Source organism: Malurus melanocephalus, unplaced genomic scaffold (genome assembly GCF_030028575.1).
Source record: "Malurus melanocephalus ecotype Western Australia unplaced genomic scaffold, MMel_1.1 scaffold_144, whole genome shotgun sequence".
NCBI classification, from domain to species: Eukaryota; Metazoa; Chordata; class Aves; order Passeriformes; family Maluridae; genus Malurus; species Malurus melanocephalus.
This window is the reverse complement of record NW_026623376.1, coordinates 191,394-213,551: the sequence shown is the minus strand read 5'-3', so window position 1 is coordinate 213,551 and position 22,158 is coordinate 191,394. Positions and strand designations below refer to the sequence as shown.

The 22,158-nt window shown below is 41.4% G+C and overlaps 1 protein-coding gene across 1 annotated transcript in view; it reads right to left on the bottom strand.

Annotated features, from left to right (window-relative positions):
* The window catches only part of TRPC7 (transient receptor potential cation channel subfamily C member 7), a 64,268-nt gene that overhangs the window by 10,259 nt on the left and 31,851 nt on the right, over positions 1 to 22,158 (bottom strand). Inside the window, exons 3-7 of the mRNA XM_057371343.1 lie at positions 18,347 to 18,511; positions 13,542 to 13,758; positions 8,552 to 8,785; positions 6,467 to 6,731; positions 166 to 361 (exon numbers count right to left, since the gene is read on the bottom strand). Of these exons, the coding sequence (XP_057227326.1) occupies positions 166 to 361; positions 6,467 to 6,731; positions 8,552 to 8,785; positions 13,542 to 13,758; positions 18,347 to 18,511 (1,077 nt within the window). The remainder of the gene's footprint in view (positions 1 to 165; positions 362 to 6,466; positions 6,732 to 8,551; positions 8,786 to 13,541; positions 13,759 to 18,346; positions 18,512 to 22,158) is intronic.

The window sequence follows — 22,158 nt, the reverse complement described above, 5'->3', positions numbered from 1 at the left end:
ATAACTTGGGGACGGACTCAGCCTTAACTCTCACACCATGTAATATCTGTTTTCAGCATTCTAACCTTGGATGTGGAGCAAGGTACAGCTTCCTTGGGTTTTTAGCATTTTCATTATCAGTAATAATTAAATACATTGAGTTTGTAATCTAATTTCTTCTCTTACCTCAATTTCCTGATAGGAGTTGTTGATCATGGCTATTAGCATATTGAGCAGCACAACCACCATAGTCACGTTATATACTCCATAGAGTACATATCCAATATTCTCAATGAATTTATGGTCATACTTCAGCACCACAGATATCACTTCAGATAAGCCAAATATTGACCAGAATAAGGTTTTAAAACTTTCTTCTACCCTAAAAATAAAATAAACAATCACTTTATAGAATTGACACCAGGTTTGCCAGGCCACATGGTAATGATAAAAGCAGCAATGCACAAATATAAATAGGTCTTGGCACAGYTTTTGTAACCCATTATCCATCACCCAGGGATGTGCCAAATTCWATTTCCTGATTTGATAAAGAAATATGAATTCTGATTAATACCACAAAGTTCCAGTGAGCCCTGATTTGCTCCATCTGTTCTTATCAGGTACATTRCCTGTCATTTGGATTTTGTGTCCCTAACAAGGGATGACAATTCTGTGGGYAACTTGCAGTTTAAAACTTTTTCTGTAGGGCTTTTGCTTCTACTCACTCACTCTTTTCTCATCCCAAGAAGACAAAGCTGAGTCTGACCTCCTTCTACACAGTTTCCAGGGCAGAAGATGAACACGTCTTTTACCCAGGAGAAAGGATTGAAAAGTTCTGCTTTGTAGCATTAATAAAGAACACAGAGTGCAAATATAGTCAGACCATAGTCTGATTTTCTTCCCATCCTTCTTTGGGACTGCAAACAAGTCAGACACTCAAGCATTTGTTGGAAAAAAATTGAATTAAGGAGTGGTAGAAGRTGTTGCAGAGAGGCATTTTGATTTATTACCCTTGCTTGAAAGTAGAAAGGAACAAWAGGAAAATTAAAAGGTTGAAAGATAGGAAAAGGGGGAATAAACCAGTGACAAAGAGAAGTGGGGCTAGAAGGAATGTGGCTGGACTGTGGGGTCAAAAAGAGAGTCTGATCCAAGGAATCCTGTAAGAGGCAGAAGGGGAGCAGCCACAGCTGTAAAGGGCTGAAGGAGAAGGAGGAGGAGGAGGAGGAGGAGGAGGGATGCTGGCACATTTTGAAAGCATTTTGCTTAATCTTTAATTTAGAAGGCATTTTGCCTTTACCTAGCAATCCTTGGCCCATTAATAGTTCATTGCCTCCTCTCTCCTCCTTCCTGCCAAGAGGTGAATGCTTTCAAATGAAACAATGCCACAGACAAATTATTTTGATGAAATGTCTTTTACTATGGTGGAGGAATAATCTSCTAAATMCATTTRTAAAAACACCTTATAGACACAAACYGTGACATATTCTACAACAAAAATAAATTCTACATCACCTCCAGTGTCAATTACACTAYTCATAAAAACAAGAGAAACTAATTTCAACCCTTTGAAATGCCCATCATAATTTGTGCTACTGCATATTTCATTTACAATTTCTAGTAAGACTGCAGTAAATATTTAGTATAATATTTACAATATGTAACTGCATAACTCTCTTCTGTGGAGTAATCTTGAGTGATGTTCCAAATAAATGTTGGCCAGTTTTATTGATCCCACTCACTGATACCACAGTCAGACACAGCCCCATGTTGCTCTGCACTGTTGCAAAGATCCCTTTGTGGGATGATTTCTGACTGTGTGACCATCAGGTGCCATCACTGTCTCACTCTCTGCACATTTCTTCTCCTGTGGAACTCATCTGTTTCCTGCTGCCTTCAGCTGCAGCAAAGCTGACCTGTCATTGATGTGTCAGATCCCTTCCACCGTGCAGCAGCAATSTGGCCCCTGCTCCTTCAATAAATGTGGTACTTTCCAGTTAAGGGACACACACTGCACTGAAACCACAGTGATTTCTCAAACTAATAAAACCCACAACCCCTAGCCTTGAGCCCAGCTGCACSCTGCTATCAACTTCCCTTTTTAATTTGGAAATGATCCCTAAGTTTTCCACCYTGCCGGCAGATTTTAATACAACGTGTCAACTCTGCTCCTTTTCTGCAGCTAAAACATTAACCTCTCTCCTGGAGCAGCGCCAGATTCTCCTTGAAAAGTTACTGAGAGCTGCAAGCAGYTTTGAGCACCCTGAGCCCCAGAGACAAGGCTGGGGTGACAGCTCCTGTGTCGTGTCCATCATTTCCAGTGTCACACCAGGGACCAGTTCCCGTGCTGGTGGCACTGGGAGGGTGGTGAGAGGTTGCTCTAACCTGTAGCACCAAAAGGGAGCTTTGGCAGTGCCCCCAGGTAGGCACAGGTCTCCTTGTACAAACCATCCCTGCCTTTCAAAAAGTCTGGATGGCTCCCTCCTTCTCCCTTTAGATCACTGACAAATTGCACGAGATTTGGCACAGGTTGCAGGGAACATCGGTTGGACTTTTTTTTAATTTTTTTTTTTTTTAAAAACATCTCACTAAAGCGTGAGAGGAGGGTGTTTGGAGCCAAGTTCTCAAGGATTCCAAGATGCCAATGTGTCTCCTTGTTGCCAGCTAAGCAATTTACCCCCTTCCTGCAAGGTCAGCAGGTGTTTTATCYTTCTCAAAGGCAAACAAATGAAGGGATGGAGGGAGTCAGGAGTTCTGCCCAGCCAGACAGCTCCTGGCAGCAGGAGGGTCTGGCAGTGACAGATTGGCTGATGATCCTTGGGAAGGTGGGTACACAGCAATCACCCTCTTTACTGTCATAGAACCAACTGTTGCAGTAGAGAGGCCACAGAGATTTTTTTGTTTACAAATTTAAATTGCAAAATTTAAACGTTTTGCATCAAAGAAGAAAACAGACCATAACCAATCATCCAGTTGATGATTTTCCTCACTGCTGTAAACAGCAGTGTGCTGTTCATCAAAAAGGATCATGACAAGGCCATGATTTCATATCAGTCTTGTGCCCTCCTCTTTAAGAAAGCCTAAGGCACCCCTTCAGATTTATCTCCTTAAATAAGCCCAAGAACTGGCTCTGCCAAAAAAGCGATGAAGTCAATATAATCTACAAAACTATCACATTTTGACAAAGCAAAACAAGTAGAAAAGAGCCTTCCAGCCTAGAAGTATCTTTGGCACTGAGCAGTGAGTCACATTTTCCTTTGGGGAGAGTGAGACAGAAAACCTTGCCTCGTAGCCTTCAGCCTGATTTCTGATGCAGAAAGCAAGATGAACACAATCAGCCTYGCCTCCATTTAGATTTTGTTTGCATAGCATGTTCTTAATTATAGGCTGTTTCAAGAGCTGTGTGCTGTACACAGCATATGATAAACAGATAAACATAGCTGGCTGGGTGGTGACTGCTGTGGAAATGGTCTGCTCTTCAGCACTGAAGAACTTCTGAAATATATTGAAAGTATCCCATGGTTAGTTAATCACTAATTTAGTTAATCTCTTTAACTGTGTGGAGTAAAGACCACTGSATCTTTATTTCCTYTGCTTCCAGAATGGRAGSAAATGACAGAAACTTYGCATAATAACTCAAATCAGAGGTCACTGGGGTGCTRTGTGCTTGCTCTGTAGATGACAACAGAAGAGAAATTGAATGCACAATTTCAAAAGTGCAGTAGCAAGGGACGGTGAGAGTTAAACCAAACATTCACTGTTATCATTATCTATCTAGATAGATAGATAATAACTATATATCACTAACTAAGCAAGCAATTCCCTCAGTATACCATTTTGTTTTGTTTTTTTTTTTTCCCTGCAATTCCCTCAGTGTACAGTCTTTTTTCCTGCTTGCCTACAGTCCTGTAAAGTTGTGTCATTTTAAAATGTGTAATTTGGGGTTCTTTTAGTGAGCAGCTCTTTGTCTGGGGTTTCCCATTGAGGCAATCCTTTGGAAATGGCCACAGTCAATCAAGTGCACAAATCCAGTGGGTCTTTTCCTGTCACAACTCTCCAAGTGAACTCTGAGAATCAGGTTCCACAGAAAAATAATCACTTTTCATAAAATTTCACCCATCCTCATTAGAATTCACAAACATGATCCCCCGGCAATGCATTCAGTGATGTTGCTGAAGTGACAGAAGAGTTGTGAGGACACCAAAGAATTACCCCCTTTTTCCTCAGTGATTTTTCAAGAATGAAGAGCTGAATTCTTCTTTCATCTCTAATGCTGAAATCTTCCTCCTTTCCATTAAGTTAATGGCAGCAGGAGACCACCACCTTCAGCAAGGCCCACAAAAAACAGAGCAGGAAACGTTTCTACAGCTGGTGGCTSTCCATCTGCCAAAATAACCTTTCAATTAGCTTATTAAAATTGTTTGACTGTCTGCCTCAAGGCRTCTAGTTTGTGGAATGGAGTGTCTAAGAAGGGTTTTTGGAATGAATGTAAATCTTTTCTCTTTGTTTCACATGATGAAAGAGCTTGTTTTCACTGATCATCAYTAGCCGCTCCTGTGTGTTTAAATAATCAGAAGAAAGTAAGTATTTTTAAAGTCTTTTCCAAATTCCTAAAAGGAAAATTTMTGCTCATGGAAAATTTGCTTTACAACAACATGAAATCCCTCCAGGATATGTAGCCAGCAGGCTGAAGTTAAGGAGGATTTCTCCCCAATCCAAACATCACTTGGGCATTTGAGCAATCATTACTCCTGTGATCAGTCATCATTTTAGTGATTGTTTSATCATCATTTCAATCAAAAGACAGTAACTACTGGAAGATCCACTTAGATAACGAGTGCTAATAAGAGAGTTCTGCACAGAATTGTGACTGGAATTTGTCAGTGCTGTTCTCCAGGGATGTGCCTGGGGGATGCCATAAGTGAGGGCTGCTGTGCCACCAGGATGRTGCTGACTCGATTCTCATTAAGTCTTGTGCTTCAAGGGCATTTTCTTTTCAAATATGAAGCAAGTCATATCCCACACACTCAGTTCTCTGCTCCCTCACTACTGAGCACTGAYAGACGTAAATGCATCTGGTCTACAATTCCTTCCATTAAAATGCACCCTGAGGCTGCAGGAGAGGTCTAGAAGGCRAATTGGGCTCAACTAGAGAACATAAACATTATGTTACAGGTTACATGTTGCACAAGAGGGTGATGTGGTAAAACTGGAATACAACAGCCACTTKCAGAACAGAAATGATGCTGAAAAGGTCATTTCTCCCAGAGGAGTGATGAGCTGAGCCCCAGGCTGGCTGTGTGACACGTTACAGAATTGACACATCAAATGCAGCACCGAATGTCTGCTGTGCACACAGCAACCCCTGATTGCTCAGCACTGCTCCTGTGGGGTGGCTTCCTGGAAATCAGATCACAGCAAGGGTAAAACAGCATGCCAAACTCCCCTCATGGACAGGTGTGAGGGAAGAAAAGCCCCGCTGTGTCCCTAAGGCAAGTCAGGGTGTGTTTGTGAGACACTAAACTGAGTGTCCCAGGGCTGTGCTGTCACACATTGTCATGCAAGGGAGGCTTCCCTGGATGCATGGGACATATCCCCCATAGTCAGCAGAACTGGCCCCTGCCCTGAAAACCCTTTAGGACCTCAGCTATCCCCCACAGGGTTGGGATTTGTGTTCCTGGAATCCTGGAGAATCCAGACTGCCTTTAGTCCGTTCCAGAAGCATTTGCCAACCTCTTTCTCCTCCCAACAGCCCTGACAAGGGGAAGGAGGGAACCCAGCACAGAGGGCTCTGCAGGGCTGTGAGTGCTGGCATGGCCCAGGCACACAGGACACGAGAACAGGAGCCTGGCGTGATGCTCTGAGCCGTTTTCATGTGGCTCCAACAGGAAAGTTCCCAGCCAGGACTTAAACCCGGCACCCTCAGCTGGTTTTGCTCAGTTTTGAGCACCATGACCTGCAGATGACTCTGCAGAAGGGCACCCAATAATCACAACTGCATGCAGGTGATGTCCTAAAACATCATACTGTCACAGAATATTCTGAGTTGAAGGGACCCACAAGGATCATCGAGTCTAACTATTAAAGGTAAGGCCCATATGGGGATCAAACCCACAGTGCTGGCTCTCAGAGAAACAAAATCCTTCCTTATCTGACATACATTTCATCTGACAAGTTTAAGAACAATAATCTCAGTTTTAACTTTTTCTCCACTGCTTCTCTTGACACGTTGAACTGAACATCTCACAAAACATCTCCCTGATCTGCTCTTTTGATTTCCARAAAGAACCATTTCTGAGCTGCTCCTCTCCCTACACTCAGCCTGGAGCTGTGCACCAGGGCTGCAGGCATTGGTCCAGGTTTCCCTGTCAAAACCTGGGTGTGATTTCCCCCAGAGCTGCAGCAGAAGCCACCTGAGCAGATCTCACAGCAGCAATGAATGAGGAGAGCCCGAGCCCCGCGGAGCAGCCGCGCTCCCGTACGTACTCACGTTGTAAACGCGGGGTTGTACTTTGCACCAAGGTAGTAAGAGTAGAGGTTGAACATCCCAATCATGAAGGCTAGGAACACCATGATGAAGATGACCATGAACTTGAAGATATCCTTCACAGTCCTGCCCAGGGAGATCTGCAGGGGGCCGAAGCTTTCGTTGGCTGGAAGAATGTAAGCAATGCGGGAGAAGCTGAGTACCACAGCTATGGCATACAGGCCTTCTGAAATGATCTGAGGATCCGAGGGGAGCCACTTGTTCCTGGCTAAAACAATACATGTACACTGGGTGTTAGTAACAAACAGGGTTAGGGGGAAGCTGCTTTGATGATTAATGACCGTTTCCATACTGACTCTTGCATTTGGCCAGGAGTTAGAGAGAAAAAAAAATGATTTTGGGGCAATTGTTCACTGGAGACCCCAGCATGCTGTACAAACATGGGGCAATTAGTTGTATTTGTCATGTGGTAAAGAGGAGTGAGCAAGTCACTGGGTTTTACTGAAGCCACACAGTGAAAAAAAAAAAACAAAAACAGCATGGCCTTAAACTTGATATTTTGTGTTTCCTAGTTGAATATCAACTGTGCTGTGCCTTTTCCATTTGAAGTCCTGAGATGGAGAACCAAAACCACAACACAGTGGAGTATAGCTGTAGATTTGGATACAGGGCACTGTGTCAGTATTTGGAAAAGAAGCATTAGGGAGAACAAGGTCTCTRTCCCCACCATTAGATAAGAAAGTTAGGATTTGTTCAGATAAAGCAGGTATAAACATTAAGTGTACCAGTTTCATATTATCTCTAAATTAAAAACAGTCCCTGAACTCTAGTCACTCCAATATTTTTACTTTAGAAAGCTCCAGRTATGCATCATTGACCTAATCAGCTGCAAAATTAAACATTTATATTAATACAGCTTCTAAGTGTCCTTGCATCAACTGATGCAAGATTGAGACTCACAGCTCAAACCTGTGACAGGGCCACAGCAGTAAACTCAGGCATTATTTGCTGTAATCTGAACCAAAGGAAAGGCAGCAGATGGAGGAATTCACAGGATCTCACAGGGATGTTCTGTTCTGGACCGTTTGCATATCATGAACTCACTTTAGTGGGCGAGCAGCCAGAGAGGGGAAATGACAGCATGGAATGACAGTGCGTGGCCTTGTGTGGGCAGAGAGACAAGAGGGGGGACACAGGGGGACAAGAGACTGAGCTGGGGGGGCCACCCCGATCCTGTGGGGTCAGCACGTGGCTCTGGGGTGGTGTGGGGCATGGCCACACCATGGGGGACAAAGAGCTGCCTCTGCTCTCCTCTCCAGCACAGCACAGGAACAACCACATACAGCTCTAGGGAGTGAGTGATGCTCCTTAGTGCCCAGCTCTGGAGCTCCTGCAGGCCCTCTGTGGGCAGAAATCCCCATGGATTTTGCCCAGGGTGACGTCTGGAGTTTGCAGAGGTGTGCAAGGGATCCCCCCACACTGAGATGTGAAACTGTTCATTTCTGCATAGCAAAGGAAAACCATTTCAGCCATCAAAATTAATATTGCCAAGCCACTGCTGCTGCTTGCATTTCCCAATGTCAGCGCTTACAGATGATATAGGCTCYGCAGAAATGCAGTTTTGGGGGAGCAGCTGCTATTTTCATTGTTATTTTAATTTCTTATTATAGAGGTGTTGGGTGTAACGGAAGTGCAGAGTTACTGCAGCCTCAGATTCCCTGTTTGCTCACACATCTCCCTCCTCTCATATTTGGACCAAGCAGATTAATTCATGTGTAATTTAAATTATATTCTGCTCACTCCCAGTTCCTGATTATCTGTTGCTCAAGCTACTTTTCCAGGATGTTGTTGACCTGAATGTAGCACAAGATCAAAGGCTGAATGAGACTTGGATCCTTTCTGACTGGTTAGGAAGATGGCTGGAATGGGTAGATCTAGGAAAAATAATTAGTTTAACTTAAAAAAAAAACAAAACCAAACAAATAAAACCCCAACTATATAAATATCACAAAAAAGGAAGCTGCTTTCAGCACTACCACACATTAACCTAAAAGAGCAGGAAGTATTAGATAGCAAAAAGCATCTTACCATAGGTAAAGTAAGCAACTTCAGGGGGAAGGGTGACATTATTGAGGTCATCATCCTGAACGTACTGATCTACATACTGTTGTGCCTCAGATGCTTTGAGAAAAGCCATGAACCTGGCAGTGAATGAAGCCACRAAGATGGACAGCATCCCAAAGTCCAGCAGGTTCCAGAGATGCACCACATATTCACGTGGACCCTCCTCCCAGATCTCCTTGCACTCTGACCATATCATACCTGTGGAGRGATCACAGAGTGTTTAACAGGCAAACACAGAAGGTGTTTTTGTACTCAGACAGGTCTGTTTCCTCTTTGCAGTGGCTTCTAAGACCAAGGTAAAAGGCTCTTTATTTAAATGAATTTATATGATATGGTTAATAGCATCTTTTCTTTAAAAGTCTCAAAAACTTTTAGTTTAAATGCAGTTTTGTGCTGTTCTTAAAATGTTCTCAAAATGTCACTATATAAGTCAATGGAAAGGTGATTTCTGGTGATGACAGTAAAAGCATAGTTCAGAAATTCTGATGACACTARAAAATCCTACTTTTGATACACTTGGAAAAAATGTAGATTTTTCTCTMTTGTCCCCAAAATGACCTTTTTAAACTGTGCCACTGAAGATGGCACTGCTTGCTCTGCTGGTCCTTTCCTCCTTCCCTAAAATAGTGGGGGCGTCCATTTTGAGAACGTTCATGAATAAGTTTAGTATGATTAAAACAGTGAGACAGAACATCTGTCCTTCCAACTTCATAAAGTTTTCTGCATTAAATAATGAATTTCCATATATTAAAGTCTGATCTACCACTTTGAAAACACTGAATTTAGGCCAAATTTAGGATTTCTGACAATAGACTTCMAAATAAACCTAAATGCCAAAGCCAGTGAATTCAGATATTTGACATTCATGTCCTACTGGGAATTGMTGGGGTGGATGAGTGAATTCAGTAGGCAAAGAGCTCAGGTCAGATTTACCAATTTGCCCCACTTTCAAACCCAGCAGGGCTCCAGGGCCGAAAGCTTGCTCTTAAATGGCTAAAGTGTTGGAATATTTAACCCACTGATAAATATTTCCTGCACTCTACCCAATCMTGTTTCCATAGCAGCAGCAAAATTCACATTTAATCAAGAAGGAGCAGCGCCTGCCAATTTCCGTGTGACCTCCTGCAATCTTCTCCTCTCTGTGAATTCCTTTCATCCTCTCTGCTGGAAGCTCTCGTGGTGTAAATGCATTTGCTTGGCYTTCTGAGGCTCCTGGCAGCACAGGGTGTCCCCAGAGGTGCTCTGGGAAGCTGGGTTACAGGGAGGGAAACAGGTCAGTGGGAATTTAGCCCGAGGGTGGAGCTAAATTRAAGTGGAGAGCTGCTGCTGGCAGCCCTTGTGCATGGGGGAGGATTTAAAGGGAAAAGGGAAAGCTGAGCCATCCATGGAACCATCAGCCAAGGTCACAGCTAGCCCCTGACCTCCACAGCCCTGGGATCTCCCAGGCATTGTACCCAGGTTATTCCAGTATAGATCTGTCTGGAAGAGAGCCTGGGACCTGCAGGATGCTGAGCAGAGGCAGAGGGAGGGAGGAGAGGAGCTCCCAGCTCTCCTCCTGCAGTCTGCAGGTGCTTGGCTGAGTAAATGCAGGAACGCCCTCCCAAACTGCCGCTCACCCTGAGTGAGATTTRATAATAAATAGCCTAAGGGAGAAGGTGGAGGAATTGGTTTCTCAGGAATTTTTCCTAGAGCAAGGATGAAATATTAAAGAAACATTTCTACCTTGAAGAAAAAGCACCCCAGAACTGATGGATAGGAGCCATTAGSCCTGTGCATTACACGTGTGTGCTGAATGAAGGTACTGAAGCACTTCAGGAAATATCATGGGTGTGGTAGCACTGCCCAACAAAGCTCTTGCTCACTGATGACCAGAAATAGCTCCCATCCAAATTTATTTCAAGTCTTGCTCATTTAATATACCTAAAACACAGATTAATGGAGTAGGAAGTGTCTAAAACTGAGGAGACTGACTAAAATTAGAATCACTCTGCGAAAGCAACACACCATTGGCCTGTAATTTCCACAGTTCTTTTCCCCAACTTTGTGAAAATCATTTAAAAAAAATGAATTCAGGACAAGCAGAAAAGTTATTACTTGGTCATTACATGGTTATTGGTCAGTACTGGTGAGTGATTGTATATATAGTGTGAGAGAGAGTAATTCAAAGCTTCTCCTAAAGTAGAAGTATTGAGAAGAGAAAAATCAGCCAAAATTCAGGGGATGAGACATAAGATGGGGTGTTARCAAAAAGGAGAAGCAGCTAGGCAAAGCAGCTCTCCAGGATATGATTAGATCTCAGTGTGTTTTCTGAGGCCCCCAATGGCTCTGGCAGGGGGGATTTCTCTGGGTTTGATGCACAGAGATGTGGGATATGAGCAGCTCCTACACTGCAGCTGCTGCCTCTTGTTCCCCCACAGCAGGGATAATCAGAAATGTCACCTTGATGGGCAACTGTGCTTCAGCAGGGGAAGGAGAGTCAAGATACAGGCACAGCCCATCTGGAAAAAAATGGGAGTGTTCAAGAAGTGCTGTTCACCACCTGTGCACAAAAAAGGAGCAGTTTGTCAGATTTCTATATCCTCTGGCCTGGTACACAAATCAGGAGCAGCTGATGTTGCAGAGCTGCCTTTGAGCCTCCCTGGGTCTGCCAGAGGCTGTTGGATTAAAAGATGAAGAGTGCTCAGATTGCATCTACCCAGAGTTTAACTGCTACCCCAGCTGCTCTTGCAGGGAGGATTTTATCTTTTGAAATTAAACCTCCCTGCTCTCAGTGCACATTTCTACCCATACTGCTCACAAGGAAAATCCCAGTCTTCCTCAGMTGAAGGCAAGAGATGGGAAGACCTGGGCACAGGGAAGAGGCAGCCAAAGTAGCCAATGTCCCAGATGTATGAGCCAAAAACGCTGTTCCCCATGTACAAAGGGACAGGCTGCTCTTGTTTAACCTCATGAGATCCCCATGATTCTATTTCTTCAACTCATCTGGGTGATGCAGCCCATCCTTCAGGYGTGCCAGCCTTAGCACTCACCATCTGCCAGCTCACTGAGGGGCACYAGAGCCCTCTATGTCCTTGATATTGTATTAAATAACTCTGGTCCCCATACACACCCCTGAGGRACACCACTTGTCACTGAGGTCCATCAAGGGACTCTGAGCCACTGACCTCACAGGCYTCCAACCATTTTTTTATCCATCTAACAGCCCACCCATCAAATCTGTCTCTAATWTAGAGAGAAGGATGCTGTGAGGGTCCATGTCAAAGGCTTTGCAGAAGCCCAGTTAAATGACACCTGCAGCCCATCCCTTGTGCCCTTGCATTGTCACTCCATCAGAGAAGGACACTGGGTAGGTCTGTGTTGACCACTTTAATTATATTTCTACTCACRTATAGGTATTTATAATACCTATAAGATTTCAGCACCAAAAGTTGTCACCCTTTTGCTTTTACAGTCCTTCAAGTTCAGGGTCACACGTGGAGCTCAACAAGTGTGGGCCACGTGCACCAAAATTTCACCTCAGTATTGCTGAAACTCTGTTTGAAGCTCTATGGATGCAGGCAGGTAAAGTGGCCAGAGAAGATTGTCAGTGCAGATGTAGGCAGTCATTAGAAAATCTCATTATATTCAGGAGTCTGYACAATGAATCACCTTTCTCCTCCCWGAAAAGTGAAAACCTTCACTTTAAATGAAATGTTTTCTTCTTCATCTCTCAGGAACTCAACAAGCAGACAGATACCTACTGCTATGAGGAAAGAACACCTAGTTTAAAATCTAATCATCTTGTCCAACTGCTTTAATATAATTTTAAAAATATATCTTACGGTCTTACTCTATCCAGTCTGGCATCTATTCAGTATTTTCTAGCCTAATATCCTGTATGGGATTCTGATTATCACAGGGACAGGGAACAAAGAAACATTGGCCAGGAAATCATCAGATAGAGCAGCCATATCCTATTTTTCAGGGGAATTTAATGCCTTCGGTACTTATGGAACAGTGGAATTATTTGCTGCAAAAAAAAGAATAAAAATCATGGTGGTGAACAAAAATAGATACAGAAGAGGTAGACAAAGATTCTGTAGAGTTGATAAGCTCAATTTCCCAATAAATCCTCCTGAGCTGTGTTTAGATTAGTGGTTCAAGCTAAGTGACCTGCCAGGAGTAAATGATGCCTGTAGGAAAAGTAAGACATCTGAATTTGTCTAAAACTCCTTAGAAATTTAACTTGTTTGCATGCAGCATGCTTTTGTACTTGAAGGATTCACCCACATGAATCCTTAATTTATAATTGCTGAATAATTTAATTTCTTTTAAGAGATCTGAGCACTGCGCTGTCCTCTCACCAGTRAAAATTTCATGCTCTGAATTGCATAAAATCCAACTCTTGCCTAGCAGGTTTCATCCCTAGATCTTGGAGTGCATTACRAAAAAAGCAAATGACATTATACTCATTTTGCAGACAGAGAAACTGAGGTTCAGTGAATTATAGGAAGATCCCATGGCAGGGTAATAAATCAGGCTGACTCACCACACTTCTTCCTGCTCACTTTGTCCTACAGTGGAACTACATGTTTCTATTATTATATTACCTTYTTTAAGATGCAATGATTAAACAACAGAGGTAAATAGGCAACATCTATAGCATTTGCCATGGAAAGAGAAAAATCAGGAAAGGGAGAGTTTGCTAAGCATCATTCAATGTTCTCAAAAGTGGTGACCAAGATCAAAGTCTTCTTTGCTCCTCTGTCAATCAAAACTCTGACATCAGCCTTTAGCCTTATAGTAGGTTGTTTCAATTTTGTGGATTTTTCTTGGCTTGGGTTTTTTGTTTGTTTAGATTGGCTTTTTCTGTTGTTTTTCTTTCTTTCTCCTTTTCCTTTGTCTTGTGACTGTGTGTCATGCTATTCCTATTGAGGCTGAATTTCCAAGGAGGACTTGTAGATATTTTACTTACCCAACACCCACTTCATGATCAGCAGTTCTGTCCATGAGAACTGAGTTGTTTTGACTCTGAATATTTGTTTTGGATGATCCGTGATGGTCTCATTGGGGAGATTTTTGACCCCTTCAAACCGATCCGAAGCGTTCACTACCAACAGTCCAAGGAAGATTGTGAAAGAAACTGCATGAGCCACAAACTTCATGAAAGGACTTCGAAGGGTCCGTCCCAGCTGCAAGGGAACATACACAATCATCAGATTTTTTTTTTTTTTTTATTTGCTCACCTCCTAGAAGTTTTTCACTATAAAAATTTTGCCCACAGTGAAAAGGATTCACTAATTGATTCTGCATCATTAAGGAAATAGGGTTTAGATTTGTTCAAGATGTTATTTGCTATTACTAGACATTGTGCTAATTGTGGGTAATTTTCTATGTGTGGCAATGTCTTACATTGCCCTTTAAGCCCACATGTAATATCTAATTGTCCTGGCCATATGGTGAGTGGAAAATAAARACACAGGGTATTTTATATGAGAGTCATGTTTGTTTGTGTATGTGTTATATAAATGTACTCCTGTGTCATTATAAATCCTAATAATGGACACARTTCTCATCGTTAAATCACTGTGAAATGTTAGAATTTTTATTAATGGTGAATTCTTGGTTCATTATCAATATGTAAGAAATAACCTTCTGTTTAATTATTCTTTAGAAATGCCTTTCATGAGCCTTGCTATGATAGTCTTCTCTCATAATTACTACAAAAGCTGGAGAATCGCTCCCAGAACACAAGGATTTATTTCAAGACATTAAGCCAAGAACCAGAGCAGCCGGTCCCTTCACTACAGATAATATTAGTTCCACTCTTCTTGAAAGGCTTTCTTTSTTAATGAATTTAAATATCACTCTTTTAATTTTACATTTTCTGAGAGAACATTTCACTCCAGAAAGACAGAAAGAGTAGAAGCATTTTCAGGATCACCAGGGCTGAAGCCTGTGATGGGGCCTTTCCAAACTCCTCTCAAAACAATGGGATTTTTTTTTTTTTTTTTGCAATATATTACTCATTGATTCATTCCCCTTGATGCCAATGTATCATCAATTTTTTTCTTAATATCTACTGATTTGATCATAAAACTTCTTAGGAAAAAGGACATACAAAGGAAATTCCTTGTTTTCTTATTTATTTCCAATGGCAAAGGAGCCCTGGTCTCTGCTCRTGGCAGAACAGGAAATATTTTTGAAGTAGAGGTCTCTAGATCTAGCAGAAATTTAAAAGAACTCTTAGGATTCTGGGTTTTATTTCTTTTTCTTAGCAGAATCTTTAAAATGTCAATTAAATCTTCTATGAAGTTGACAGAATAGAAATTCTTAATGGAAAATTTGCATGTTCCTAAGTATTGGAAAGATTTTCCGTTAAAGAAAATGAAAWTATCTGCTCCTTTCCCAGGTCCTTMTTTACATTCYCTGAGGTCAATAAGGACAYRYTTAACTGGSTAGATATTGCAATGRCTTGAAACCCAACTTTCTTTRATCTTCTCTAGGAATAATATGGCAGATGTAGGAGTGGATCAAGTGWGTTAAAAGCAGTCCTAACACTTGCAATTCTGGTTGACCCCCAGTGCTGTCACCCTTGGTGTAGTGCTACTTCTCAATAGTTTTTTATGGGTGGTGTTRTGTAGATTTATACTTTGTAGTAGAATTTATAATTCCAGTACTGAGCTGATGGGGTGATGGGATATGTCTGAAAAATGTCCCACACAGTAATAACCTCAGATATTTTCCTGCTGTGACCTGAGAGAGTTCAGACTGCAAGAGTAAAGTGGAATGACAGCCCTGGATCTTTAACAAGAAGTTTTTAAGAAAGTGCACTTGCAATCTGTATGAGACTCATTTCTACCCTGAATKCACTAAAAGAGAAAAAGCACTAACTATTGAATCATGAATCCTCTCCAGAGAATTAGACTTTTTCTACTGTCTATAGAAATAAAAAAAAGAGACCTGAGATTAAAGTAGCACAGTCTCAGTTATCAGAGAAATAATCCTGTGTATTACAGAASCAAATGAATTCTATGGGTAATTTGACTTTCTTCTCTCCTAATTTAACAGAAGTCTGCATTTAATCAGTGTTACATCAGCCTTTTGTCCCATTTATTACTGCAGAAAGCTTACAATTATTTTCTTGAGCTTGACAAGCATGTTCCTTGCAAATACATCAGTGAAGCAATTTTTAATATGAATTCCTCTATTACCCTATGCGAAAGKGCAGAATTTGTTCATCTTAAGAATGTGATGTGCTGCAGTGTTGCTCAGGACAACTCCTGAATGATTAGAAATTAGAGATTTCCTTCATTTTTCTCACTGCCTTGGTCCAGAAATGAGTCTGTGACTGATGCCTGGACACCTGTGTGTCTCTAAAGACACAAAGTGAAATATCTTAACTGATTGTTACAACAGAAAAATTATTTCATTGCCCAGTTGTGTAACATCAAGCTTGTTTTCATCAGTTAAAACCTAAAAAAACCCACATGCAAAACTGACCAGGACAAAACTGGGCTGCTCAGAGTGGAAACAGCCTTTGTAGAATTTTCTGCAATAACACTGTGCAAGGATACAAGGCTTTTGGAGCCCTTGAAATTAATAGTGATGATTTTGGGTGAGGTATCAATTCATGGGGGAAAAAATGCATTTGTTATTCAGTTATTTCTATCACAGGCCCCAATCAAAAATCAAGACTGCATTGTTCTGATCAAGGCAAATCCATGCATTAAAAGACAATACCTGCCTGAAAGAAATTTCAATTGGACTTTGTGCTAGAAGGTTACATGTGGTTTTTCACAGTCTAAARTGGGGTGAAAAGGAACATTGAAAAATGAGAATGCATGAAAGGTTTGGTGTAATGAAAACAAAGCTGATGAAAAGTTAAGCGTGTCCCCCCCATTTTTAAATTTTAATACACTCAAAAAAATGAAAATGAAGTAACTTTCTCAATAATTTCTTACTTCTGCTGTAAAACTGTTTTCGTTTTAGGGGGGTTATGTCTCAGTTTCTTCTCCCTTAGTTTTTATGCTTTTCTTTTAAAGTCTCCACTTATTTCAAGTCTAATTTTTTCGTTTTTATGCTTTCCTTTTAAATTCTCTACTTATTTCAAGTCTAATTGTTCTTCCTCCCTATTGCTATATTCAAATGTGGCCTCTGTAATTCTGACACCTCACCACAAATGCTGCTGCTGGCTGTTGTGCCAAATCCCAAAATGTTCAACAGAGGTGAAGGGAATTAAACAGCTTCAGAAATCCCTGCTAAACTGGGATCTGGCAGGAGGAATCCAGGTGGTAATTCCACACAATAATTCTCTCCACAACTCAGCCAAACCACCAGCAGCACAGCCTGGCTTTGGCACTCTGTGAGCACCTCTGGAGTCCTGTCTGGGACCATGAAAGATGAGAGGCTTTGTGCTGATAGAAACCTTGAGGAGATGGAGCTACATCCTCAATTAACACAAAGTGCTCCTCTTGGAGCAGTTATTTTGGAAGAGACCAAGGCTTAAATGTGTTTTATTTTCTCAGATGTGCTGAAAGACTGTTTTCCTGATTGATTAATATGTGTTTCAAATTATAGTCTTTCCTCAATACTCATTGATGGATCTGTAAGTTCTTGTGTCTGATAAATCTGGAAAGGATTCATCACTGTTTTTAGAGGAAATGGGAGTAGATACTTCCCAGACTGAATGCAATAGCTGCACTAGGGGTGATTTTGATCAAATTTAAGTACCAGTGATAAGCCTCCTGCAGAAGACATCTACCTTGTGAGGGATGATGTTGCTGGCTATTGCTGGATGTGAAATGATTCTCTCCCCCTGACAGCCCTTCTTCTGTGGCAAAAGCAGCAACAAAGCTATTTATCACTCAGCCACACACCTRTTTATCTCCACTTGTTTCAGGATGGTAATCTCTACAGATTTCATACCACAAACAACTCAAGCTTTTACCTAAACTAATGATTGGCTCTGGTCCTTTGACCTCTAGATCTCAACAAACTCTSCTCCTCCATCTGATCTATATTTAGGTACACAGCAGAATTCCAAGTTTCATCATCTTTTCTCTCAAAACCATAAGGATTGTATGATTAAGTCTAGTCTTTGCTGCAACACTAAAAAAGTTTCCTGGGGATTGCCAGTGTTTCAGGCCCTTGTGTCAGAATAATGCTCCACTAACTAAAATCACAATAATGATCTATTAACTAAAACCACAATAATGTTCAATTAACTAAAACCACAATAATGCTCTATTAACTAAAACAACAATCATGTTTTATTAACTAGAACCACAATAATGCTCTTTTAACTAAAACCACAATAACACTCCACTTATTAAAACCACAAGCTCAGAGAGAAGGAGGAAAAGAAACAAAGGAGCCCTGAAGAAGGGAGGAACCCACAACAAAAAGTGCATGAAAAAAACAAGAATTTAAAAATCAGAGTTAACTAAAACAAGGATGTTCTCTTTTCCAGTATTGGTGGCTCTTCTATTCTTTCTTTGCACCACACAGGTTTTTATCTCCTATGCATTTCTTTTTCCTTTTCTTTTCCGGTCACCCACTCACTCACCCTCTTTCCCCASAACTCCACTTTTTCCCTTGTAAAGATCAATCTCAAACCATGACAGTTCAATTAGTCAAGCAACAACTCAAGTTTGCTCTCCCTTGGGTCAGTCTTAGGGGATTGAATCTCTTCCCAACAGCATTATGGAAAAATTTGGGGCTTCATTCCAGACCCTGGAAGAAATGCCCATAATCTCCCACACTGTCAGGAGTTTGTACCTTGCTGCAGGGAGCAATCCAGTAGGCAATGGCCAGGAAGGGCAGGCCAATGGAGACCCCAAAGACAGCCAGGAACTTCACAGCTATGGATTGCTGCCGTAGGCCTGAGAGGTTTTCGTACCACATGGTGAGCAATTGCTGCTGGCAGTTGGGGTGAGCGACGAACTGTAAGAAAAGCAGAAACAGAGACATCAGTAGCACTGTCTGAAGAGGGTGAGATTGCAGGGAATAACCTTCTGAACTTGCCCATGGAACATGAGAGACCAGGGCTTTGTTGACCGACAAACAAACAGAAAACTGCAAACCAGGCACACGAGACCCCCAGCTACCGGCAGAATGCATCTTTCTGCTCCTTGTCTCCTCTAGAGAAAAGATACTTTTATAAGATCAAAAAGCAGAACTTCTGGGCCAAACCCCAAAAATCCATCAGTGGTCAGTACTGACAAAATGTCTCAGAGCAAGTTACCTCCTAGGGTAAGACAGTCTAGCCTGAGATTTGGAAAAGAAACAGAGGTGCTTGGATGTCAAACTGAAAAACATCGTGATGACTTTGCTAAAGACAGAGGCCATTGCCACAGTAGCTTAACACAGCACTAATATTATATTCTATTCACTGTGTCAGGAGCAAAAGGAACCCATTCTGCTGGGCTCCTCTGCAAATGATGAGATCTGGCTGCTATTTTGCTACTTTAAATGCTTTATCTCGGAGTACCTTTCAAAATATGACATCTCATTCTTTACYGATCGGACAAAAAGACAAATCTAAAAGCAGAAGGAAAAGCTGTGGTGCTCTGGTACATAARGTACCTGTTTTGTACCCTGTAACTGAGATTCTTCTTCAGTTTACTGTTCAGAGGTAAAAAAAGAGATAAAAGAAATAGTGAGCAGCACAGAAGTGGAAAGGACAATTTCTTGATGTCAAAATTACAGCATCACCAGATCCCACATAACAGTTTTATAATAAAATATTAARCTTCTCTATTTCACATTTTTCTTCGAGGTGATTGAATTTAGWATGTGGTTATCTTTAATCACAAAATAGGATAATTAAAAGACAAGATAACGGAAAGAAAAAATGAAAAATAACTATGTTGCTGATGCAGCTAATTGCATTAGCAGAACCGAGGGTTTCATTTATTATTTCAGTGGATGAATAAATGTTCCTAGGAGCAAAAAATAAAATGATCTACTATTTYAAAGAGCAGAACTTTCTGGAGGTGAAGGGGAGGATGAAGGGGGTCMAGAAAAAGAGAGGAGGAAAGCAGAGGCTGCTGGGGCTTGGTGGCCAATGTTGCCCTGCCTGGCAGTGAGGACAGGACAGCTCTGGCAGTCGCCCCTTGCCCTGGGCCAACCCTGTGAGCTTCACCCAGCTGGAGGAGTTCAGCTGCCCTCTGTAGCCTTCYTGGGACTGAAAAGCAGAGAAAATTCTGACAGTACTTTCATCTTCACCATCCATGAACTATGATCGATTCGGGAACTTAATGGACTGGAGATGTTTGCATAACAAAACTGTAACAGTTCAGAAGGAAATACAGTTGCACAGTAATTAGGATTGCTGTAGAATAGCACTTTTCCTTCATTAATAGCACATTAGCAGCTGTTTAAAATGTGCTTCTTCAGATGAATTAGGCTTCGGGGTCTGCATTTCTCAAAAGGAAAAAAAAGGAAAATAAGACTTTACCCCTTCTACTGAATAAATCAATCAGAACAAAGAAAATTGATAGATGCTTTTAACCTCCTTTGTCTTTAGAATTTTTTTCCTGGAAATTAGCATTTTAATATGCTTTCTTTTAAGCTGCTTTCAAAAAAAAAAAAAGAAAGCTGTCAAAATAAGATCATTATCACTAATCCTAGTCCTTCTGAGCATTCAACGTTTAAGGTTGAGGTGATGACAGCAATGTTAGAAGGAGGCATTTCCTGATGCCCAAAGTTTATGTTTGTCCTGATGCTGCTTGGGCTGGTTACCTGTCTGGCAAATGGACAGAAAAATGAAGTGGAAGGAAGCTCAGTAGAGAATTGATCCCTTTTGCAAATTTTATTTTCAGATATCATGAATTCAACAACAATTGTGGTGACTCATGGGAAGGGAAATGACACTGGTGAATGTGCAGACTTCTGAGATGAAGGGCCTAAGCAACATTCAGACTTCCCCCTCCTCTTGCAGTTGTTCACTGCAATATGAGAATTGATTCAAACAAAGAAATTCAGTTGTCCTTGGCAATGGGACAGTCAAAGACTTCTGCAGGTTGRCATTTCAGAGACTTCATCAGACATTTTAATCTGTTCATTTTTCACTTTGTCTGGGAACAGCTACAATGAAAATACAAATATAGGAAAATTGAGAAGGAATTGCAATAAAACCCAGTTCAGCGGAACAATTTATTTTGTATAAGGCAATAAAGGCAGGCAGAGAGCCATAGAGCCTTGACGGTGTTCATCTTATTCTGATTATTACAAAAATGAACGAAAAATAAGTTAAGGATCAGAAAGATCAGAGCATGAGTGAGTTTTGATCTGTTATTTGCTTACAGCAAGCTGCACAGKTTTCATTGTTTTCTCTATCAGACATTAATGAAACACTCAGTGACCCTTGGGCACCGCCAGCCCTCTCTGTATCAACATTTCAGAAATTGATCTCAGATCTCCTCAGAGATGTTCCAGAGCAGTTTAACTTCCTCTCTTCCCTGGGAATGGGCACTGACASCAAGTTAAAGATTACATTAATGCTTTGCTCAGTGACTGAGGCATGGAAGAGAACAGAGCCTGAGACAAAGGCTTCAAGGCAGAATGCTTCAAAGAGTAATGACAAATGGCGGTGTGTGATATTGAATTTCAGAGGACTGAATGCTGCAGTGCTTTTTCAATGTTCCCATTAAACACTATTTTCCTTTCCTCAGTGCTGGAAAATGAAGCGAGGAGGCTTTTAGGGACAAACTGTGGGTGCTCCTGTGCTGCAGACAAGAAAGAGCAGAGTGACCAGGGCTGTGCAGAAGGGCAGGATATCTCTGATTGAAATGGAAGCACTGGCAGTGGAGGGKATTGCCTGGCTCCAAACCCAGCCACTTAAAAGCATTGAGTGCTTTATCTCCTGGGCAGAGTCGGCAAGGTAATGCATCAGGGTCTGGGAGCTCSAGCAAAATGTTTTCCAGTGCTTCTGCATTCAGGAGCCACGGTGGGAGCTGTTCTGGTCCCATGGCACTGGATCCCAGTAGATGGCTGTGATTTTTCCTGGTGCCTTGCACAGCTCTTGATATGGAAAGGAAATTGTACTTCCCTCCAGCCTATCAGTCACTCAGCGTTTTAAGTTAAAAAAGGCTAAAAAACTGTGATAAAATCACACATCAATCAGCTCAAAGMATGAAGCTGCCAAAGCAGCACTTTTGAGAGGCACTGAAAGACTCAGGGAAGTATTGACACCTCCAAAAGCCCCKGTCCTGTGCTACAGGAGATTACATGAGAAAGATGAATATTTGTCTGGAATAGGGAAAAAAATTTCTCAAAGTCTTCAGTTGGAATTGAAAGGACCCAAAGGAACAGCTTTACATATAGGAATAAAGAGGACATTTTAGAGACCACTGTGGATACCACACAGAGTGATAACTTTTCCACATTTCTATCTAATTTGATACATGACAGATCTTTCTGGGAGTTTAGCATGTATGTTCATTGTGGGGAAACRTTTTCCAGCTCTTATGACAGAATAAGAGTTTTTTCCTCAGCATAGTTGTTAAAAAAAAAAACAAACAAAAAAAAAAACCAAAACAAAACAGGATTTTCTTTATCACTCCACAGGTCATAAGGTACCCTTTTAT